Source organism: Acomys russatus, chromosome 16 (assembly GCF_903995435.1).
Source record: "Acomys russatus chromosome 16, mAcoRus1.1, whole genome shotgun sequence".
NCBI lineage: Eukaryota > Metazoa > Chordata > Mammalia > Rodentia > Muridae > Acomys > Acomys russatus.
In genome coordinates this window covers 34,489,718-34,515,175 of record NC_067152.1, presented here as the reverse complement: position 1 = coordinate 34,515,175, position 25,458 = coordinate 34,489,718, and the positions used below count along the sequence as shown (strand labels likewise).

Here is a 25,458-nt window from a genome sequence, read left to right as displayed (position 1 = left end):
GGACTTAGTGTCTTTCTGCCCATCAGTTCTATTTCTCTTTTCTCTGTAACTAGCCTACCCCTGAAATTAATAGGTGATCCGCATTACTTCATTCTGTATCCAGCTTCCACCATCTGACTACTCGTCCATAAGCCAGCACCCTCCTCTCTCTGCTCCACCAGCCTCATTACTCCCGTAGTCTCTGCACCTAGCGCTGTTCTTACACCTTGCCAACACCTCCACTATAGTGAGTCCAAGACATGCCTGCAGTCCTTGAATCTCATGAGCTCTAAGTTAATTCTGCAATTAACCTTACCATCTCTTCAAACTCTGCCAGTCTAAAATAAAATTAGGTTTTTTAAAATAAGTTCCTTTACCTGAGGGTCAATTAACTGACCAAGCCAGTATTTTCATTTCTCAGAAGCAAACCTGCAGTTGTCCTTAGCTCCACTGTCCAGTCAGTCGCTGGACATCCTGTGCTCTCTCAGAGCCTTTCCTCCCTGCCCTCTCCATTTAAGAGCAAGCTTAGTAACACACGCTGTACTATCAACACCTAAATGGACAAGCCATCTGCTCCCTTTGTGTCAACTCACATCCTTCATAATGCCATTAACTAAATTTGCCTAAAGCATCTCATAAAGACTAGGATGTGTGAAAAATGGACAGACTGGTACAAACCTTCTGAATGATGTTTATGTTTAATGTAACCTAAACAACAAAATGTGAATATAATTCTGGTCAAGAATTCTTATTAGCAACAAGCTGAGAGCAACTCAGATGTCCAGTAAAAGCACACTATTTCATTTTTGGACGACATCTCAAAAAGGGGAATGAATGTTTTTAAATGTAAAGTTGTAAGTCATATAGAATGTATAACATGCTCCAATTTTATTTCAATTTTGAATGTTATAAAGTTATATGAAAGAAAAGAAAGATACTGTCAAGTCAAATATTTCTTATGTGGTATATACAGAATCCAGAACTGTTTCAAATCTTCAATATTTACAAAATTTTACCCAAAGAATACACCTAATCCAAAAATCAAAAATTCAAAACGCTCTAATTCTGAAACATTGTGAGTGCCAATGATGCTCAAAGATTCCATTTGAAGAGAATTTAGATTTTAGATTTTCAGATAGACTTCAGAGCCACACCCAAATAACAATGTTAATTTCTGTGTTAACATTTTGAGACAATTTCATCCTCTGATTTTCAAATTTTTAAACTCTTATTCTCAAAGTGCCCAGGATATAAATTCTTAAGTGGCAAAAGGAATAATGAAAATAAATTGACTCAGGAAGGCAGAGGCAGGAGGATTACTGTGAGTTCCAGGCTAGCCTGGTCTACAAAGCGAGTCCAGGACAGCCAAGGCTACACAGAGAAATCCTGTCTCAGAAAAACAACACAAAACAAGAAAATAATTTGAAATCCCTCTTAAGGCCCACAAAGCAAATGGACAGCATATATGAAAAATACAATATGGATGGAGAGATAAGGCTCCAGGCCTCACTACGGCCTGGCATTTGAAAGTGAAGCTTCTCGGCTAGTGTGGGAGAGCACATCTTTATCTCAACACGCAACATGCAAGGGCAGAAAGATTACCCAGGACTCTGAGACCAGCCTGATCTACCTAGAAGTTCTAGACCACCCAAAACTACAAGTGAAACTCTCAGATTAGCAGCAAATACAATCCAGCCCACAAAATCTAACTACTAGTTAGAAACATAAGCCACACAGCCCATTTGGTTTACTTACACCAGCAGCTCTTCTTTCACATCTATTGTCACTTTAAAGGCCTCTTGCCTGTCTATCCAAACACTTCCACCCTCTGTGAGAAGGGCCTTCAGGGAGAAAAGGAATGCCAAGGAGTCCTCTGCAGCCTTGCTTTACAGAGACCATCGAGGACATATAAGTGGCAGTATGTAGGCATCCTCTGGTTTTTTAAAAATGACATGGGCACCTACAGGGTCACCTGTCGCCTTCCTGACTTCTAGGAGACAAGTATAGCTTTCTATCCCTTACTCCTTACCCATGGTATCCTCAAGATCTCCAGCTCGCCTTTCCTGTTGCCAAAGAGGGCTCCTTTGACCTCCATGACTCTAATTAATCACCTCACATTCCCTTCTGGGTCAATTTTTTAACTCTTTTATCTACTAAACCAAGAACCTGGGAAAGAAATCTATGTCCATAGTGACATTTGTACATGAAAATCTCTACCTATCATTGCTACTCATTCATGAACTTGGCTCAAGTTTTTTTTTTTTTTTTAATCTAAACAACTTTATTCATGTTCTCATTTCCTTCTTCCCTCTACCACAGCACAATCACAAGCCACACAACAGCATCATGAACAGTAAAGGGCTTATAAAATGATGACTCCATATTATTATAGCACTGAAGTGATGTCACAGGTATCATGCGTTTCTCGCTCACCTCTTTACAAAACAGAAAAAGAAAGGAAACAAAGATGTTTATTTAAAACAAAACAAAACAATGTGGTCCTACTATCCCAGCAGTGCCCTTGTACATCCTGTTTTACTGCACTACTGATTAGGTAGTGAGGGTGACACTCAGTGATTAACCTATACTATCCTGGTTTGTGTAAGGACACTTTCGATGTTCACACAATGCGGCATCACCTGATAATATCTCACAAGCGTAGGATGTTCCCTTGTTGTTAAGTGACACACGGCCCCACTCTATTTTCCAGATAACAGTTTCATAATTTGTGACATATCATCTTCAATTATTACTTAGCTATTTATATGTCTGACTTACTTTATCAACCAAAAAAGTTTGTTCTTTAAGGAGAGGGACCATTTTACATTTCTTCAGAACGCTTTCTTATTTAAAGTTATTCTTTCTCATATTTAAAACAGTATGGCCAAAACAGTAATACATGTTTAATAGCTGATATTCACTAAGTATAATTAAATTAATTAATATGTTTTCTATATACACTATGCCTCTGCCATGTTCATATGCATATAAAACAAATTCTGGCTTTACCCCAAGATTCCAACTGTTCAGACGAACTTCAATGTCACTGTCATCCAAAGAAACAGGAGAGTTTTTTGAATGAACTTCCTGAAATACAAAATAAAACAAGAAGAAAAGAGAAAATAAATAAAAAAGGAAGCAATTGAAGAAACAGGAGAAAAGGTAGAAGGGAAAGGAGGAGAAATGGGGCAACAGGAGGAAAGGGAGAAAACAAGACAAAATGTAACCACTCAAAGGAACGGGAGTTTTGTGTCCTTGTTTGGTGATGTGGTCTTGCCGTCAGAGGGAAGGACTGTGTTACACTAAGCTAGAGTCTAACTAATGACTGTTTATTATAGACGCTTAAGGCAATGAGATGCCTTGACAATATAGTTTCAGAAAACTCAAAAGAATATTTTGAAAATTAATCCAGACTCTTCTCTTTAAGTTCTTCAACAAAAAGTTTTAATTGTGGTATACCACAGTAGCTTGAAAGCAGGGAGGGAACATGAAAGATGAATTATTTTCTCTCCTTAAAATTAGTTAACAGGGAAGTTTTGTGTTGATGTCCAAGAAGCTCTTTGTTGTTAGATTAACTGTCACTCATACATTGTATAAAAAGAGAAATAATCTCAGGACTCACATCATAAAAATGCAATTATGGTGACTCCTTACTTTCCTCCTGTGTAATTCACAGTATTACACACTTATCAAACTAATTAAAACTAATCAATTAAAGACAGCCTAGGAGCTGTGGTCAATGAAATGACCAATGATCTTAAAGTTCTAAGTCCAGCTGCATAAAGTAACAACTGTTGTACAGACCTAAACTTTCTTCTGAGACGGACTCTCTTGGTAGCGCATGACTCTGCTTTAGAGCACCCCAATGCTAACCACTGAGTGAATCTGCCTATGATTTTGTATACTGAAACACCGGAAGAAAAAACCTACTACTCTGAATATTCTACTGATTTTCCCTAGTTTCTTTTCAACAAAATGGAAGGCATTTCTATTATTTCTATCTTTAACAATATGTGATGACTTTTACTGGTGGTCCCTTACCTTCTGTATGCCTCTTTCTGAACCCATGATCTTTCATGTGACTCGAAGCCACATAACCCAAGGCAGCCAGAATTCGGTAATAACGTCTGTACATAAGAACACTTTCTCCCTTTACACAGCCTCTTCAGCCAGTCTACGGTAAACACGCTGTTGCAAAAAGCATTTAGCTTCTTCAAAAAAGAAATATTTCTTCCATCACTATAAATTCATTCACTTTTTAATTTTATGATCACCAGGGGTCTAATCATGTGATTAATATACTGAGTAAAGGGGAATAAATAATGAAAAACAAGATGTTTCAGAGCTACTCTTTGACATCAGAAAAGACGATGGGCTGGCCAGCATAGTTTGACCTCGGTGAAGAAGCAGAATCACATTGCTCTTTTTGACATCCATACGTTCAATAAAGCCTTCACACCTTTTTGTTTGTTTGCTTGCTTGTTTGTTTGGTTTTTGTTGTTGTTGTTGTTTTGAGACAGGGTATCTCTGCATAGCCCTTGCTGTCCTGCCTCTGCCTCTCAAGTGCTGGGATTACAGGCGTGTGCCACCACCACCTGGCCTTACATTTCATTTTTCAACTTCAGACTTTTAACTACTAATTGGAACCTTAACAAACAAACAAACAAAAAATTCTTCTTAAAATATAGAACAAGTAGAAGTAAACCTAATCTTACGCAGATGTTTGAAGGAATACGTTGTTTGTCTTCTCTATAAGTTGGACTCACAGAATGGGACCTCATTCGGAGCTTTCCAGTACACTGTTCTCTACTAAAGAAGCCAAAAGAGTAAGTTAGACCATGGCAAAAGCAGAGGACAGAGAATTCCCAAATCTATGATTGCTCACTTTCTTCCTTTATAAATCAGATTATAGTTCACACTAATGATGATTCATTCAAAGAAGAAAATATCCATGTAAATAAATAAGCATTTTCACTTTTTACATTAATTTCCTTTACTTTGAATCATAAGTAAAATGTCACATAAAGGCCACATACGTCCTTACAAACAAATGCTATTTTCACACGGGATTCTAATCACATATATTTAAATCATTTCTCTTCCTTTCTCTTTTCGCTAATGTTAACAGAAAAATGAAGTATACATTCTTAAATAAACATTGTCTGTGGCTAGTAAATTTTGTTACATTTAAGCTGAAACCTCAGAATATATAAAATAGCAAAACATCCTAGCTGCTTAAAGTTTCAATTAATTTGAAACAAAGTTAAAAACAACTGAACTCAGAAGCTGCTAATTTTAAAATACATCCTGTTAATTCAGGTAAAATGCTGTAAATCTTGGAGCTGGGAGGTGGCTCAGCAGTTAAGAGCTCTGGCTCCTGTTCCGAGTTCAATTCCCACAACCCACATGGCAGCTTACAACCACCTGTAATTCCATTTCCACAGGATCTGCTGCCCTCCTCCAGCCTCCATGGACACCAGGCTACACACTTGGTACACACAGAAATGCACTCAGGCAAAATAACCAAACACATCAATATTTAAAATTTAAATGTAAGTCTAGAAAAGGGAAATTCTTTTCAAAGATGTTACCAAAAAGGCTCTTCTCTATTATAAAATACCCTATAAAACACTGTTCTTTGCTATTCCACATTAGCCCACAGGTCCTCGTGCAGTCTAAGAAATGGCTTCAAGACAGAGGAAAGAGGAAGGAACTACTCTAAAGTAACTCTGCTGGTCTTGGTTCAGTAGTCACTATTACCCCATTCAAACACATGCGAAAGATATTAAATAGAAAAGTCCAGAAATAAACAATTCAGTGAACTTTATCATCAGCCTGGGAGTACAGAAAACCTAGTATATATAAGGATGATTATACCTACAGTTTCTCAGAGCTTACTTCCCAAAGACAAGTTGGGAGAACCTCTATATACTGAGTTTAAATCAGTAATGTTCAACCATAAACTATATCAAAATGTATTTCCTTCATAAACCTCAAGCCATAAGAATACTTGAAAAGGACAGAAGGGACAGCTCAGCACAAAAGATGCTTGCTGCCACCAATGCAAGCACATACCTAAGTTTGAGCCCCAGAACCCATATAAAGGTAGAAAGAGACCCAGTTCCACAAATTTCTCCTCTTAATTCCACATGTATCCTGTGGCACACATGCCCTCACAGACACACACACACACCCTGGTGCCCTCGTCTGCCATGCAGGCACACATAGGAGCAGAGTACTGTATAAATAATAAATAAATAAAATCTTTTTAAAAATATATACCTAAAAAGGCAAACTACTAGATCACGACAGTGCTAAAGCAATGTAGGGTTTGGGGTAAAGTAAGACTGATAAAATAGCATACTTTGAGTTGGTTACTAAGCAATGCTGAGTGTCTGGATAAACGGTTTTGAAGAAAGCTACTGATTTTTTATATGCCTATACAGCCTCCCAGCTGTGCAATAAAAACAGGCAGGCAATATTTTGAGAATAAGTTCATTAGTAAACATGATGGAGCTTCTACAGCATTTAGAATTTGGTTTATAGGAAGATACAAACTGATACTCTAAGCAGTAGCCTGGTCCTTTTTTTTTTTTTTTTTTTTTTTTAGAATTGATTAAACAATCATAAAAAGAGCTATAGTTAAAAATTGAAAAACGGTTAAATATTAAAAGTGCTTCTGATAGAAAATATTAATAAAAGGGAGGCCTGAAACATTTATCTATTTATTGCACAGGAGCCTGCATAAAAGGACAGTCTATTAATTTACATGTAACCACTCCTAGGTACCTAGCAACGATTTTTCCCTTCACAGTGAGTTTTCTGAAAAGATCCCTGACTTGTCGTTTGTTTTTCAATCAACTACTACGATAACTTTCACTTATTCTACCCTTCAGAGACATTCTTCAGACTACCCTTCAGTAGTCTCTCTGTCCCTCCCCCTCCTCTCTCTCTCTCTCTCTCTCTCTCTCTCTCTTTCTCTTTCGTTCTCTCTCTCTCTCTCCCTCTCTCTCTCTCCTTCTTCTATCCCATCCTATATATGCTATGACCCTAAGGTTCTCAATTATTTTTATTTTATCTGCTTTTTCTGGTTAACCCAATATATTATTGGTATTTCAACTAGCAAGGGAAAGCTTTGCTTACCAAATCTACAACTTCAGTTCAAATTACTATCTTAGTCTCCAATTCCATTACAAAATCAAACTGAACACCAATGCCTCCAATTCAAGATATCCAAAACTAAATTCGGTAAGAAGTTCCTAAAATATGCCCAATAAAGGCCAACAAAGGCAGAGACACAGCAGAAGCCAGGTTCTTATGAAGGTAACTCGGCCAACTAAAGGGGGAGGTTGATATTATCACTAAAATCTGCCTGGCACAAGGAACAGGACACTATGCACAGAAGTTTCACTCCATGCCATGAAGCTGTCTTCAACTGGAACTATAGCCTCAAATTTACAGGATCGAACCAGCAGTCAGAGTGAACAGTACAACAGTGAGTAGGAGAAAAACCAACCATACAAGTCTCTTGTGAATAACAAGTGCTGCCTTCCACACAGAATACCTGGTCCTGATGCTTTGCACACTCTGCAACTGGTACATAGGCCACAGTCAGGGCAAGCTCGTGACATGGTCGTACATGTGCCCAATTAGAAAAGGGGTGAATTAATTTCAGGGTGTCAGAGGTAACAGAAGGAAAAATGTAGTATCTTAGTAACTTTCCCTGACATGCTTTTAACTACTATTAAGTAGTAAAATTAGAAAAAATACATACTTTCCCTTTTACTTTTTCTAAGTGCTAAAATATTTAACCCCATCAAACTATTCCAAATTGCAGAAAAATGTAGTTTTGCCCTGTACCCATAAAAAGGTAAGCAGTGTTTTGTGTAATAGGATTTAAAACCCAAAGGAAGATCAATTAAATGTTCTACACAAAGAAACTTTCTTTAAGAAGTGATACCACCAAGATGATAGAATGGGAAATTCCAGAGCTCCCTTTCTCAATTCATGCACCAAGTCCCAGTGTGAGCAACCGAGACAGCAGACAAAAGGCTCGTGCCCCACAGGCAGGGGTGCCACCACACACACTAAAGCAGGTATGAAGGAGCATCTGTGCCATCCTCTTACCATACTTCCCCCTCCCCAGAGGATGCCATGCAATGGCAGGTGGGCTCTCTAGCTCCCAGCTTCATCCTGGTGGTGAGGAGCCAGAAGCCCTTTCTCTAGTTCAAACCCACAGTTTCACAAAAAAGGGAAAGAAAAAACAAGACTATTTCTGATAATCAAACATCTTCAGGAGCTTCCCAAAGGATTTGTTTAACTTATTTTGATGGTATAATGGGATCAAGTAGAACCTACTTGCACAAGAAAAGACAAAAACAAGACAGGCGTAGTGGCGCACTCCTGTAATCCCAGCACTCGGGAGGCAGAGGCAGGCGGATCACTGTGAGTTCTAGGGAGGCCAGCCTAGTCTACAAAGTGAATCCAGGACACCCAAGGCTACATAGAGAAACCCTGTCTCAAAAAAAAACACAAAAAAAGAAGAGAAAAGGGAAGAAGAGGAGGAAGAAGAAGAGGAAGAGGAGGAGGAGGAAGAAGAGAAGAAGAAGAAGGAGAAGGAAGAAAGAAAAGACAAGACAAAAACAGAAAAGCAAAGTTTGCCAGGGTGCTACTGCTCCATAGGACCCAGAGTGCAAGAACACCAAGAGGAACAGGAGGCTCCAAGCTCCTGCAAACAAGAAAGAACAAGCCAAACAATCCTCAGGAGTTTATGCATAAAAGTCAGAAGATGCAGCCATAAAAAAGGTTGCAATGGACTCAGAATCTTTGTTCCAGATAATTCTTAAAGGTCTTCCATTGTTCAAAGAAACAGTCCAAGGACTGGAGAGAGGAATACTTTTCAAATACATAAAAACAAACACAAAGTGTTAAGGATTGTGTGCAATGGCTTAAACGAAGAAATTAATCTCCTGAAACTAACACTTTGGAAACAGGAGTCTAAGAATGACCTGTGTCCGTGTGGTGGCTCATGCCTGCAATCCCAGCACCCAGTAGGCTGAGGCATTAAGACTGTCCTGAGTTTGAGGCCAGCCTGCACAGACTATGAAATGAGTTCTAGGTCAGTCTGGGCTATAAAACAAGGAGCAAAAATATCTTTCAAAAGTATATGATAAGCTTGGGAGCACTGAGCATGAAAAATGCAAATTTAAATAACTGAATATTAAATATTTTAAAAGAAAAACAAAAATGGCGACTAAAGAGTATAAAAACTGAACTAAAAAATTTAACTAGAGGGAGGTCTGGAGAGAGAGATCAACAGCTAAGACCACTCGCTCTATCATGAGGACTGGCATTTGTATCCTATCACTCATGTAATGGGCCAAAGGTCCCACAAACACCACTGAGGTCCAATTCCAAGAGATCCAACACCCTCTCTGGACTTCACACACACAGATACCTACATCCATACACACAAGAACCAACACACACACACACACACACACACACACACACACACGTGTGTATCTCTGTGTGTGTGTGTGTGTAATCTTTTTTAAATTAACTAGAGGGCTTCAACAGCACTCATTATAAAGTAAACAAAAAGAATTAGTTTGAGAAGCAAAAGTAAAAAGGATGGAGAAGAGAGTAAAGGAAGTCTAAGGAATTGCAAAGTAGCGTCAAGCCAGCCATCGGGCATTACTGTATTGAAGAAGACAAGGCAGAAATGGGCAGCAAGACTGCTTGTAAGAGTCCACTAACAAAAGACATCCAGATTTATGTAGCTTGAAAAATGCCAGACAAACCAAATGAAAAGAGAACTATGCTGCAACACATTATGAATGTGTCAAGAGACCAAAAAAAAAGCTTTCATATTTAAAAAAAAGAAAGAAAAAAAGAAAGAAAGAAAGTAAAGTGACTAACACACAGAGGAGCCTCCACAAGACTTCCAGAAGACTTCTCAGCAGAACCTTTACAAGTCAGGAGAGAGTGGGATGACATAGTCAAAGCACTGAAAGAGAAAAAAAATGGAAATCATGAAGGTTATGTCCTGCAAAACTTTGTTCTAAAAATGAAAGACAAAGCCTCTCCCAAACATGGTCACAGGCTGAAGGAGTGCATTGTCTCTAGACCTGACTCAGAGGAAATGCGGTAGGGGTTTCCCCAAGTCAAAAGGAGAGTAAACTAATTAGCGACATGAATAAGCATTTACATGTAAAGCTCATTAGTAAGGACAATTCCACAGGCAAATGAAGTTTACATTAATATAATTTTAGTACTTAAATCACTTTCAAATTTAGCATAAAGACATAAATTTTAAAAATAACTACAAACTACAGTAATTTGTTAATGATATATAATATATACAGGTGAAAACTGAGGCATTAATAAAAATGGGTAGCGGGGAAGGAAAAAAGAGTTCTTGTATTCAATCAGTTGTTATCACAGGCTTAAAATAAACAAGCTCTATCAAGATCTTCCCAGTGCATGCTTTAAAGTGGACAGTACTAAATTTGTATTACTATACAGAGACACAGCTACTAACGTACTCTGGCGTATCAAACACACCAGATTCTGAAGAAAGAGTACCCATGCAAGGACAGAACAAATGTCACAAAAGTTCTTTGTACTCTCTAGAATACTACACAACGTAAAAAATCTGGATGGTGGAATTTTCTACCAAATATTCTCATACGATCGTTCACTGTAACTGAAACTGTAAAAAGTACAACTGTAGTTAAATGGACTACTGTAGCCTATTATAACTACAACCTGATTTATGCAAGTTACATGATATAATTTTTAATGATGTAAATACATAAAATATAAATAAAAACAATCAAAGCATACTGAAACAAACAAAAAAACCAATCAAATCACAAAGAAAAGCAATGAAGGCAAAAATTAACTATCAGAAAGCACTTCAAAAAATTGCCATGCTAAATGCAAAAATGAGAACCTAAACAACACACAGTTTCCAATGGATCAAAGAAAAATAAGCAAATCTTAGAAAACACTGAAACAATTTAAAAGCTGCAACATAATAAAATGCACAATGAAGTGAGAGAGATGCTAAGAAGAAAAGATGTAGCTACACAAGCCTAAAAAAATGAAGGAAAGTCAAGTCAGCAGCCTAAATTTAAACCTCAGAAATTAGAAAAATAAAATGAACCCAAAGCCTACAGATAGGAGAAGACATTAAGATTAGAACAGAGATTAAAATAATAAGGATTATAGAAAAATCATTAATACCGCGAGTTAATTTTCTGAAAAGATCAACAAACTGACACACTTTTAGCTACAGGCACTAATTTAAAGGGGAGGATTCAACTAAAATCAGGAGCAACAAAGGAGACGCCACAACCAGTTTATCAGAAATGAAAAAGTTTTCCAGCAAATACTACCATTAGTCATATGCCACTCTAATGGATAAACTAAATAAAATGGAATACTTCCTGGAAATACATAGCCTGCAAAATCTGTACCATGCATGAGGCAGGAGGAGGAGGAGCAACACAAGTTCAAGGCCAGCCTGGGCCATACAACAATCTAAAGAATAATAATGTGGTCTATATATGTAGCCGGAAGACTCTGTCTGAAAAAAAAGAGAGAGAATTAAGAGAAAGAAAGAGGTATGGAAATTTGCTTACAACAGTATCGAAAGAGAATAAAGTATCTAGAAATTATTGTAACCAAGTAGATATATGCCAGACCTATATAGCACTAGTGACAGACACAAATAAATAAAAAGGTATTCCATGTTCGTGGCCTTGAGAAATGGATATTGTTAAAAGATTTATACTACTCAAAACAAACACATCAAAACTTTGATGGCTTTTTCATAGAAATATAAAATATAAACCTGAAATCTACACAGAACCAAAATAAGATCTTATCTAATTAAACCAATCTGGAAAAAAAGCTAGCAAAGCTTGAGGCATGAAACTTTGGGTTTCAAAATATGGGAGAAAGCTACAGCACTTTAAAAATTCAATTCTAATACTGGGATAATATGAATTCCAGAAGGATAAAGCAAAATAGAAACGGATGCAATTTTTAAAATAGTAATGAAGTACCATTCCAGCTTAGAGCCCTGGGCATCGTGGGCATACCTGGGTCCCAGAACTCAAGAGCCTAAAGCAGTAAAATCACCACGAATGTAAGGCCAGCCTGGGCTACAAAGTTCCAGATCAATTTCAGCTAGAATAAGTTTGTTCTAGTTTGCTCTCTGTTGTTTGGGAACAACTTGGGAAGAAGTTTGGGAACTTGGGAAGAAATTTTTATTTTATCTTACACTTCCAGGTCACAGTTCAACTCTGAAGAAGTCAAGATAGGCACTCAAGGCAGAAACCTGTAGGCAGGAACCAAAGCAGCAACTATGAAGGGTTGCCACCACTTACTCCCTAGTTTCTAATCCTTGTTTTCTTATATAGTCCAAAACACTCTGCCTGGGGATAGTACCAACCAGAAAGCTAGGCCCTCCTACATCAATTAACAATCAAGAAAGTGTCTCATAGATATGCCTACCAGCAAATCTGAGCAAGACAAACCCCACTGAGACTCCATCAAATAATGCTTGGCTCTACCAAGTTGATAGATAAAATTAACTAGGAGAGATACACTACCTCCAAAAATAAAGCAGAAAAGAAAAATGAAAGATTTTATGGCAAAGAGGAGCCGTAAGACTGACCTTTGGACACCACTTTTGCCTGGGAGGAAAAGGATGGAAGCTGAAGGCCTGTCTAGTTTTGATTCCAGAGATACCCAAAAATAGTAAAGTCTAACTACAGAGAAGAGGAAATCAAAGTCATCTCACCAAGAAACCAAAAACTCTGATGGAGATCCCACTCTTGAAAACAGACTGCAGTGGTTGTAGAGCTGCTGGGTTCTGGCGACTGCGCACCTGAGACTTCACAGGTGTGGCTTCTCAGCCATGTACAGAAGAAACTACCTCACAGCAGACACCCAGGCCTCCGACTCTTACAATCTTGCCACTTCCTCTTCCATGATGTTCCCTGAGCTTCAGAGGTTGTGTTATAGGCATGGCCATTGGAGTTAGGAACTGTACTGTCAGCTGTTGTCTGCGTTTGACAGCTGTGGGTTTCTGGAGTAGTCTCCACATACTGAAAAAAGGGGCCTCTTTACCGAGGGGTTAAAGTTTATACCCAACCCTTCTACCCATTCCTTTTATCGTTATACCCCATATCTGAGGGCATAAGTATTTAAATGAAGTTAGTGATTGTACACACTTAGGAAAGGCGCAGCAATAGGTTCTGTCTCAGATCCATAACATCACGAGCCACAGGAGTCTCACAAGCCCCAGTCCTACATGAAGAGCTACAGGCAGCTAATGGCTTCTGAGAGGGGAGAATCAGTCTTCCCCACGGAAGAGCCTCTCATAGGTCATCCAATCCCAAGTGATCAGTCCTAAATACACACACACACACACACACACACACACACACACACACACACACACAGGATGTAACAGTGTGCGCATGTGTGTGTGCCAAGTGCATAAAACAATAATAATTAAGACATCATAAATTGGAAGGAAACATAGAAGAAGTTGGTGGGGTAGTGAAATGATTTAATTTCAGTACTCATGCATGACATTCTAAAAAGAAAGTTATAAAAACATATGTGAGCACTTGGGAGGCAGAGGCAGGTGGATCTCTGTGAATTCGAGGCCAGCCTGGGCTACAAAGCAAGTCCAGGACAGCCAGGGCTACACAGAGAAGCCCTGATTGAAAGACCCCCCCAAAAAAGTATATATGAAATGATTTACAAAAAAAGGTTGCAATAAATGAAGCTGGAGAGACAGCACAATGTACAGGAGTGTAGAAGTGGGGCACATCTGCACCCGCAGAGCTAAAGGAGGAAGAGAAGCAGCTGCCCTGAGTTCACTGGCAAGCCTAGCTGAATTAGTGAGCTCCAGGGCTTCAGGTTCACTGAGAGATGCTGCAAATACACACACAGACACAGACACACACACACACACACACACACACACACACACACACACATATATACACAGACACACAGACACACAGACAAAGACACAAATACACAGGCACACATACACACACACAAAGACACAGGCACACACACAGACACACACACACACACACACACACACACACACACACACACAGGAAGTCATTTGATATCAACCACTTGCCTCCACACACAGGCACATTATGTGCACACAAGTACACACATGAACAAACAGTATAGCCTCAAAACCATAACTCTAAACCAACTGTATGCTAGCATAGTAACTAGTTAGATCCTTGTTAGCTGTGATGGCCATGTAATGAGATGGGGTATTTCACACTTGTTGATTTTCATGTCCTTGAATAGCCCCTCCATGCTGTCTCTGGGCTGGAGCTGTGATTAATTTTATTTAATAAAGTACACCAAATTGACACTCCACTAGTGCTAGGACAAAGCCATACAGTGGCTGTGAAGCACTCTCTTTCACACAACTGAAAATGTTGCCCATCTATGTAAGAAGTCTGAATACCTCCTTCAGAGAAGAGACTAGCACATGGGAAGGCCATAGGGGAAAGTAACATGAAAAGGAAAAACTCCGACTACATAGCAAAACGAACTCAGCCTTCAGAGCTGAGTATAGCCTGCCACTGTGCGACTACCCCACCACCAAGATGCCAGGTGAAGGAGTGAGCTATTTTTCAATACCACAGCTCTGTCTAGTCCCAAGATCAGTGCAAGTCAAACCAAAGAAAGAAGAGTGGCCCCACTAAATCCACTCAACACACAGACAAAGCAATAAAATCATTGTTCTTTTAATTATTAAGACAGGTCATCAATAAGACACAGACCAGCTCCTAGAAGCAGTTAAATAACTAAAACCAAAACATTCAATCCAGTGAAAGGACAAGCACCTGGCAGAAGCTGAAAGAATCTATGCTCTACCATGAAGAAGGCGAACGGCATGGAAGAAAATGGTATTTGACACGGAACAAAAAGCCAATCCACATAGTTTAGAGACAGAAAGCTTGCCACCTTGACATGGAAAATAAGAAGTATCTTTAATGAGTTTGTATAACACTAGACTAAAGATAATTCCAGGTAAATATGAAAGTCGCAACTAACTTATTTTAGCCTAAGCAGAAAAGGTGGAAAGAAAAATAAAGTATGAAAAGTTTCAATTTCTAGCAAGCACATGCTAAGGATATTCCCAACACAGGGCTTGTAGCCTTTAAAAACAAACAATTTTCCATTCTCAATTTGTCATACCACTAAAGACCCTAAATTAAGACTTGACATTCAAGCAAGATTTAAACACTGCCTAGATAGAAATGCAGACTTTCAAGTGTAAAGATTGGTAAGATTGAAAAGATAAAAGTAGTAATCAGGCAACACTATGCAGCCATATGCAGAGTTCCTGAAAAAGATACAGTGCCTCACAGATCCCCTGGCAGACAACAAGGCCTCTACTGCTCACTGAGGGTTTTCTCTTAAGACTTCTCAGCCAAGGCTCAAAGGTGAAAATGACATATCTCTAAGGCAGATTGGATGTGGCTTTTAATAGTGGGACTCCAAAAGGAATGCACAAGATATCTATAAGGTTTTTGAGTAAGTTTTTATCATCAAATCACTACTGTCTTGGACTGAAAGGCACTGCAGATGAAAGAGTCCACTGGACTAAAAGGAAATGCTTCTAAAAAAGACAGACTAGGAAAACTATTCAAGTGGAAAAAGAAGGCCAGCCCGCAAAGTGGGTGAAGAGCGAGAAGAGCTGTGCGCCGTGGAGCGCTGTTCCCGGGTCTGAGATGTGACTGAGAACATCCAGCATTTGCCTGTCTAGATTTCAGAACTCGTAGACTCCACCTTTGTGTTGTCCACAAGATCGCTTGTTAGAAATATCTGCTGAGGGTCCTACGTTTGTCTCATCATTGTATCCTGAGTGTGTGAAAAAGGTTTGTTTCCAAGAAGACATGTTAAACACATATATAAAAAGGTGTTATCAATAGGCATTATGGAATACAAATTACAACCACAACAAGATATCACTACACACCCATAAAAATGGACATCATCATTTGCCTAGTACTCCTGGTACAATTCTAATTATAAAAAACACCAATTCTTTACAAATTGTTATATACATTTAAAGCACTTCTAATCAAAACTCTCAACAGAAGTATTTATGGAAAACAGAAAGTGAATTAAATATTAAATTTAGATGAAAATGCAAACAATAATTGCCTGGGAGTGGTGCTTTGAATAAGAATGACCCCCATAGACCATATATTTGGATGTTTAAGACACCATGGACTGGCACTGTTTCAAAGGATTAGAAGGATTAGGAGCTGTGGCCTTGTTGGAGTAAGTATATCACTGGAGGTGGGCTTTGAGATTTCAAAAGCCCATGGCAGGCCCGAGCCCAGCTGCTCAGCTGTAGCCTTCAGCTACTGCTCCCGCGCCAGGCATGCATGCTCCCTACCATGTGATAATGGACTGAACTTCCAAACTGTAACCCCACTCCCAGTTAAATGTTTTCTTTTATAAGAGTTGCCTTGGTCACACTGTCTTTTCACACAAGAAGAAGAAGAAGAAGAAGGAGGAGGAGGAGGAGGAGGAGGAGGAGGAGGAGGAGAAGAAGAAACAGAAACAGTAACTAAGAATGTAGGGAATCTTGAAGAAAAAGAAGAATGCTACAATGATAGCAAAATCTCAGAAATTATTTTTAAAGCTACACTACTTGAAGCACTATGGAAATTTTACTTTGTCTCCAAGGTTACTCTGAATCCTATAAAACTGAGGAAGAAAACCAGCATTGACCTCTGGCCTCCACATGCCTGCATATATTCTCTCTCTCTCTCTCTCTCTCTCTCTCTCTCTCTCTCTCTCTCTCTCTCTCTCTCTCTCTCTCACACACACACACACACACACACACACACACACACTATCCATAGCAGCAGGTAGAGCTATATATAGCTCACCAACAGTTGAGCACATTCTTAGCAAGTAGTAGAGCCTGGGTTCAATCCCAAACTCTTGTGGCACTATAGCATTAACAAAGATAAACAGAAAAAAGTACAAGTGAGAAACAACCCACACAAGTAAGAGTCCCTGATTTCCAAAAACTAGCATCAACCACAGAATGAGGAAAGAACAGCTTCTAAGAAACAATAGAGGCATGGAGAAGTTGCCATGATACCCCAACTCACTTCACACACATAGATCAAGTCCAAATAAATCACGTATCTAAATTAAAAAGCAAATACAAAGAAAATTCTAGAAAATACCACAGGTGACCACTCCTATGATCTTGAAAAAAAAAAAAAAAAAAAAACACAAACAAACAAAAACCAAAAAACCTAAAAGAGAAAACAAAAACAATTAATGTTCAATAGGTAGTTTAAAGTTTTTCCTCTCTAAAATTCCTGCTAAAATTTGTCTCTGGAGTAATATTAGCAGTTAATGATGCTAAATAATTGGGCTGTGAGGACTCTATATCCTGAGTTAGTATGTCCTTGGAATAGATTCGCTACAGAAAAGCAAGTTCAGGTCCCCTCCTCTTTCCTCTCTCGCTCTTCCCTTGTCTGTTTTTATAACCTACCATAGGATGACATAGCAAAATAGCTCTTTCAGGATGCCAGCAGCTTGACATTACACTTCTCAGCCTTCCAGAATTTTAAGATGATAAGTTCTGTTCACCACATACTATCCAATCAAACATAGTTGGTTTCGGCAGCAGCAAATGAAGTAAGAACCCTCCCCCACGAAAATGAAAATGCACATGTCAAGATAAGAAAAGGTGCTTGCAGCTCTTTGTGCGTGCATGTGGATGTGTGTGGTGTGCGGGTCTGCAGGTGCATACATGTACCAATGCCAGAGCTGGTGTCAGGTGTCTTCCTCTACTGCTCACCACCTTATTTTCTGAGGCAGGGTCTCTCAGGAACCTTGAGCTTACCACTGACCAGACTGGCTGGCCAGCAGACCCCCCAGGGAGCCACCTGTCTCAACCACCTTCTCCCTCGCCACCTCCAATAGTGTGTACATTACAAGCACATCCCACTGAATCTTTCTTTGAGCAGGTCCTGGAGATCAAAACGCAGCTCTTCATGCCTACGCAGGAAGTGGAGCCATCTCCCAGTCCCAGCTATTTCTAATTCTAATATCCAACAAAAATTTTGTATCCAGAATTTATAACGACAAATAAGCAGTGAGAAAAGACAACTTTTATATACGGAAAACAGTGAAGCCTGAAGCAAGAATTTCACACAAAGAGGAAATTCAAACGGTAAACATGAATAAAAGATGTTGAATATAGTTACTCATGAAGGACAATGTTAATTAAAACGACGCATCTACCATTCCAAAACTACTGTGGTGGTTTGAATAGGTGTGGCCCCAGTAGATTCATGTGTTTGAATGCTTGGCCACAGGGAGTGGCACCATTAGGAGACGCGGCCTTGTTGGAGGAAGCGCATCACTGTGTAGTGGGCTTTGAGGACTCCTATGATCAGGCAACACCCAGGGTGGGATCTAGGTTCCTCCTGGCTGCCTGCAGATCAAGATGTACACCTCTCAGCTCCTTCTCTGAGCAGCTGGCAGCAAACTCAGCCAGCATGCTGCCATGCTTCCCGCCATGGTGATATGGACTAAACCTCTGAAACTGTAAGCCGGCCCCAATTAAATGTTTGACTTTATAAAAGTTGCCATGGTTGTGGTGTTTCTTCACAGCAATGGAAACTCTAAGATAACTACTAAAATTAAAATAAAAACTAACAGTTAAGTATGGGCAAGAATGGAAGCTACAGAAACATTCGTATCTTGCTAGGGGAAATACAAATTATTATGCCACCTGAGAAAGCTCTTTGACAATATCTACTGTAATTATACTTATAAGTCAATATGCAACAAAACACATACAACACAAAGCATATGGACATATGTGCATTACAAAGACTGTAAAAAAAATGGTCACAAAAGTATCATCTGTAGCAAATAAAAGCTAGAAATAATCCAAAAGTTTAACAAATGAGAGTAAATGTAGGTAATTACTATTCACATAGTAATGAAAAATCTACTTCTAAATGCAACAACCCAGAACATTCTCATGACATGATGTTAGCGAAAGGAGCTAGAAACTGAAGCAAATACACTATGTGAGCTTAAAAGAACAGTTCAGACTACTCTCTACTGAAACAATGCCGGCAGTGGCTATCTTTGGGGGAACCAGAGATCTAGGACTTCAAGCAAGAGAGGGGGCGGGTCAGGAGAACTGGTTATGTTCTCCATCTTGATCTGTGAGGTGGCTGCGTACAGGTCTTCGTTTTGCGGCACTTCACCCCACTTTATAACGTGGTGTGATAAGCTGCAACATGCATTGGATTCTGTGTGCCCTGTTGTGTATGTACTACACGTTGGTTTAAAAGTTTACCACAAGACAAAGAATTACCTAGAGCTAAACCTATTAAAATGGTTATCTTAAACCAAAAAGAAACAAACCTCAATATACAAAGTATGAGAAGAGGAACTAGAGGAGAGGAGGAGGTTGGAGGAGAGGGAGAAAGAAGAAAGGATTTTAAAAAGAAAGGTGGGCTTCGCATGAGCAGCGGCCAGGGCTCTCCTCTCAGGAAGCGGGAAGAAGGGGAAGGGCACCAGATGGTCTGATGCGTCAGAACAAGCTGTTACTGGGCTTAAAGCAGAGAACTGTTTGTTTGTTATTCTTCGCTAAACTCCAATGGCATATAATGTGTGCACACTTGTTACATGTGTGTGTGGCATAGTCTATATGTAATACCTGAGTTACAAGTGATCAAAGAGCTACAATGAGCCCTGAGTTTAGACGCATGCCTACTTCTAAGTGGACATCTGAGAAGCAGTTCACTGCTGTCACACAGACTAGTCATCCTTGAATACACTGCAAAACACAAAAATACTACAAAATAAATAGCAACAATGTTTAATACCAGTAAGGCAGCAAGTAACATTTTTAAGTGGTAACCACCAATGGCCACAACATGTTTATTTTAATTTGCCAAGAACACCTTATTAAAAATGAAAAGGAAAGGCTAAAGTTGAAAAAATAAAATGTTTCACTCTTCACTAAAGGACTATAAGCAGTGACAGATGCTGGGGGTGGGGTGTCACTGTCTTAATACTAATAAGCAAGCTACTAGTGTTCCAGTAAGTAACAACCTGCTTATGAGCCTGAGAGCAACCAGAATTAGACACAGTGGGCCAAAAAGAATAAAAAGACATCAAGGTAGGAGGGATTGTTGGGAAGAGACGTTTCAGAAGAAGGGGAGGCGATGGAGGAGGGAAACGAAGGCTAAAAGTGCCTAGAACTAAGTATTTACAACTATAAAATTATCCAAAAACATGCTGAAAGTCAGAACATGGCCTGGCTCCATAAATGTTTCCTATTTCCTATGCTAACACAGCTTAAAATACGAGCTACATTTAATTGTCACACTTTTAAATGAGAACCTATTATCATATCTCATGGACTCTCTAAGTTGTATATATTACAACTCTCAGTTACCACAAAATTAAAGTTTACAATGCATGTGTAAGCTTAATTGTCTTTTTCAATGTTATAGGAAAAAATCAAAGTTATCCAATATTTATAGACAGACACTTATTTACAAGGAAAAAAAGATGTTATAAAACTTTGCTCATTAAAAGGAAACAAAAGAGAAAATAAGACAGAATCTGACTTTGTGGGAAAAACATAAGCTTAAGAGCAAGTGCATGACCATTACTTCATAGTTATTTTAGCTCAGTTGCTAAGTGCTGCCACTGGCCTGTACAGATGAACACCTAAGAATGATACTTAACACATTCACTGAGAACTGATGAGGAGTAAAGGGACTTTATGATTTGGGGACAAAGCTGTCACTACTTGTTATTATAGCACATTTACATCAAGAGCTAAACAAGAGCCCATCAAAGGTATATTCAGATAGCAAAGCATTCAGATTTATTCCATACTATTTGTTCTGCCCCAACAAATTGATGAAATAGGGAGAGATCCTCAGAAGCCAGAGACTGACCAGGGAAGAACAGCTCAATGCTGCTCTTGGGTGATCATAAACAAGGGGGAAAGTCCAAGAACAGCACTGAAGCAAACAAAAGGTCTCCCCTGGGCTGACCAGCTCTTACTACAGAGCCCAATCCTAGAACGCATGCCACCACACTTCCCACCTAGACAAAGAGCATACCAACGCTTCCCCACATAGATCAAGTTCCGCAGCGGCTCAGCAAAAGACTCAGATCTAAAACTGTAGTGTCCATCACAGTGACCACTAATCACACACAGCCATTTAATTCTACTAGCATGTAAAATTAACTGGTCCTCAGCCTTTTAGCCAAGATCAAGAACAGAATGCAAAGTTCAGCTCCTCAGCCTTACTTCAAACACTCAAGAGCCATAGTGAGAAACACCTATTGTATTGGAAAACACAGCTATAGAACATTAACACACACACACACACACACACACACACACACACACACACACACAACTTCCTTTGGCCACTGCTACAATCAAAGTATCTTTGGCCAAACAATAAAGATAGTCTTAAGTTAAGTGAATATTTCATCACGAGTAATACTTAAGAGCTTCTACTATGTGAATCCTAATCACACTGATGCCAACAGTCATAGACTCTCTAAGAAGAAAAGGTACTGACGAGCTCCCTGCCAAATCCCAACAACAAGGTATTTATAGTGTGCCATCTGCATACAGAACATAGTTGGCAAAGCAAAAGATCCCACTGCTACTTGGAGGCACACAGACTAACAAAATCAAATTAAGAATCTCCAAATAAAAAGCAAAACAAAACAAAAATATTCCAATAGGCAACAGAGCAGGTTTTTCTTGTACTCCATCGCCCTCTGCTGACCGTGTTATTAAACTGCATGTGCAAAGGAAATTCTAGCTACACTAGGAGACCTTTTTAAAGGGCACAGAGAATATCAGCTTTCTGCCACAACGCATTCCTGAAAACCACATATGAAGAGGGTCACTGTAAAGCACAGCACATTTTCCATAAAGACAGTCTATGACTATATTCCTCATTCCAAACTAAAAGCTGCATCAAATAGGCCATGGAAACCCTCACGAAAGCAAGCACGCAAAAACTATAGCCCCTTGTGATCATTTAAAGCAGGGTAATTATCCTCCAAGTGCTTTCTTATAAGCACAAATACATATATCATTTAGCTGACCCACTAAAAGTTAAAAGATAAGTTCCAACTTGTACAAAATTAGCATAAATTTGGTGTTGCAATATATGTATATCATGTTTCAACAAACCTAAATTTTAAAAAATAATCTAGACTTCTTATACAATGATATATAAAGAAATCTAAAGAAATGTATTTTCCTACCAATAAATGAAACCCCTCCACAAAAAGCAGAAGCGATGTGCCTTTTCCGCTGTGAAGCAGTGTTCAGAGGTCAGAATTCCTTTACCCTTGACCCCTTCACCCTCTGTCCTAGTTAGGGTCACAATGGCTGCGATGAAACACCATGGCCAAAGAAAAATGTAGAGGAAAGGGTTTACTCTTATTTAGGTTACACTGCCAAATCACTGTTCATCATCAAAGGAAGTTAGGACAGGAACTCAAGCAGGGCAGGAACCTGAAAGCAAGCACTGGGGCAGAGGCCACAGAGGGCGCTGCTTACTGGCTTGCTCCTCATGGCTTGCTCAACCTGCTTTCTTATAGAATCCAGGACCCCCAGCCCAGGGACAGCATCACCACTAATGGCATGGGTCCTCCCTCATCAATCGCTAATTAAGAAAATGCCCTACATCTGGCTATTGCAGAGGCATTTTCCCAACTACGTTTCCCTCCTCTGAGATGACTCTAGCTTGTGTCAAGTTGATACAAAACTATCTGCACACCCCCTAACTCTTTTTCTTCCAATGTTTAACTAAAAATTTTTATAAATAGTGTAAAAAATATTTGTATTGAGTGATTTACCTTCATGCAGGTATAAATCATTTTATTCTAAAAAGTCAGAAATGGTAAGGCTGAGAAGATGGTCCAGTTGGTACATTTCTTGCTGCACAAGCATAGGCATAGGACTCAAGTGTGTAACCCCACCACCACATTAAAAAAACTGGAGAGGCAGCTGAAATGTTTGTGTTTTGGAAACAGAAACAGACAGATCTGAGGATCATACTGGCTATCCAGCCTAGCCACGTAATGAGCTCCAGTGTCAGTAAGAGACTCTAGTTTAGTGAGAAACCTTGTCTCAAAAACAAAGTAGAAAGGGGTTGAGAAAGACCCAGTATCCACTTCTGGTCCCCACATGCACACACCACATAAGCATGTACTTATGATATGCATATACCACCCATACATACAAAGCCAGAAATGGTAAATCCTGACTTTTAATTAAACTATCAAATAAAAATAATACTCTTTTCCACTTTGGTCTATCCCAGAATCCAACTGCAGCTTGGAAACAAACTGTCAGATAACATCTATTTCACTGGAAAATTATGCAAATAATAATATTCTTTTTTTAAGCTTCAAAGTCTCTTTCACAGAATTGTAAGAACGCAATCTGCAGCTTCATGTTCTGTCTTTGGGAACAGAGTGTGAAAGGAAGACAGAAGTGGCAGGAAGCAGCATCTGCATGTTACCTATGCCGCTGCAAATGTACGCGCAGCACCGCACAGCACGCTCTGTGTTCCTTGTATCCTGGAAAGTGGGACTTACTAATTCCCTTGATTAAACATGCCTACAAATCACCCTTTAAATACTTTCTCCAGTTTAGGGGCTGGGGATGCAGAACAGTTAGTGGGGTGTTTGCCTAGCCTACACAAGGCCCTGGGTTTGGTCCCCAGGACCACATACGCCCAGGACCACACACCTGAAACTCCAAAAGGTAGACAGGAAGATCAGAAACTCAAGTTCATTTTCAGCTACTTGGCGAGTTCAAGGCCAGTCTGGGATGTGTGAGCTCCTGTCTCAACAACAAATAACAATAACAACCACAAGAGCCTCTTTGGCTAGTGTGCAGATACAAAGAGAGCCTTTCCACCTGATACAACTCACTTTTATTTTTTGAAAAATACAAGACTTCTAGAAGCTAGTAGATCTGAGACAATCCTTTGGAAGGATTACATCACTACAAAAACAAAGGAACAGTCAAAAGTAGCAAGTGAATCCCTGAATGAACTGTGACAATAGCAACCACCATGCCAACAATGGCATAAGCACAGCTGACAGTAAGTCCTGTGCTGAAGGCTCCACGTGTATTCTTTCGCTCTTCCCTGACACCGAGCTCCATATAACCTCCTTTTACTAAGTGGTGAAACTTGGGTTTAGAGAAACTAAGTAACAAGCCTGAGGACAGATGGTTGCCAAGTATCAGGAGCAGGATGTGAACCAAGCAAACATCCTCACCACAGCTCACGCTGGAAACAACAGAGGACAAAGAATATCTGATTGCTGGGGTGGCACAAAGCAAAAAGCAGACAAAGGCCTGAAGAGATGGCTCAGCAGTTAAGAGCACAGGCTGCTCTTCCAGAGGACACGGGTTCAATTCCCAGAACCTACATGGCAGCTCCTAATCACCTATAACTCTAGTCCCAGGTCGCCCTCTTCCAGCCTCAACAGATACTGCATGTACACTGCAGACAGATATGCATGCAAGCAAAACACCCATACACATAACATGAATACTGAATTTTTAAGAAAAAAATGAAATTTCTATGTTTTCAACCTAAGCTACTTATAGTTAAGCGGTAACCTAAAAACAAAGCCCATGAACCTTCATTCCAATCCCAGACTCATGGCTGGAAATGCCCTGTGAGCTCTGGAGGCTGCCTCAAGATACAAAGGAACAATGCTGTCAACCTCCTAGACTTACAGAGAGGAGCAAAGCAGGTAACTTAGAAAGCATGTCCAGATTAGTACCTCAAATACATTAGGCACAGATGGCCCCACTTGACTTTCCTGCTTTAACAAACTAGAAAACAAGTGGAGTTTACAATATGTGGAATGCCTGCTCACCAGGAAATTGTCATTCTTATGTCTAAATCTGTATAGAGATTTGTTACATCTACATATATGTTTGTTAGTATTGACTTTAGCACCAATATTAAAAAAATTTTATGCCCAAACATCTTAACGAAAGTTTGGTATTTTAGAAGGCAATTTGACAGTAGCTATAAGAATATAAATGTGTGGTTACTAAAAATAACAAGCATTTATATAAAAAAGAATGCTTTTACCTCTGTACTTCAGGCCACTCCCACTACTAAAGATAACACCTAGTAATTTTACACACACACCTCTTTAAAACAGTTCTACACACAAATACAGTTCACTATACCTCTTTTAAAAACTTTTATGTATCTTAAATATCTTCCCAAGATAGCTCATATACACTATTTTAAACCATCATATAAGATATTAAATCAACTAATAATCCCAGCAATAGAGAAATTCACCTTGTAAGAACCCATTATAGTCTAA

The 25,458-nt window shown here is 39.3% G+C and overlaps 1 protein-coding gene across 1 annotated transcript in view; it reads right to left on the bottom strand.

Annotated features, from left to right (window-relative positions):
* Cep112 (centrosomal protein 112) overlaps window positions 1-25,458 on the bottom strand; it is a 444,738-nt gene that overhangs the window by 406,216 nt on the left and 13,064 nt on the right. Inside the window, exons 4-5 of the mRNA XM_051158947.1 lie at window positions 4,695-4,785; window positions 2,989-3,066 (exon numbers count right to left, since the gene is read on the bottom strand). Coding sequence (XP_051014904.1) covers window positions 2,989-3,066; window positions 4,695-4,785 — 169 coding nt within the window. The remainder of the gene's footprint in view (window positions 1-2,988; window positions 3,067-4,694; window positions 4,786-25,458) is intronic.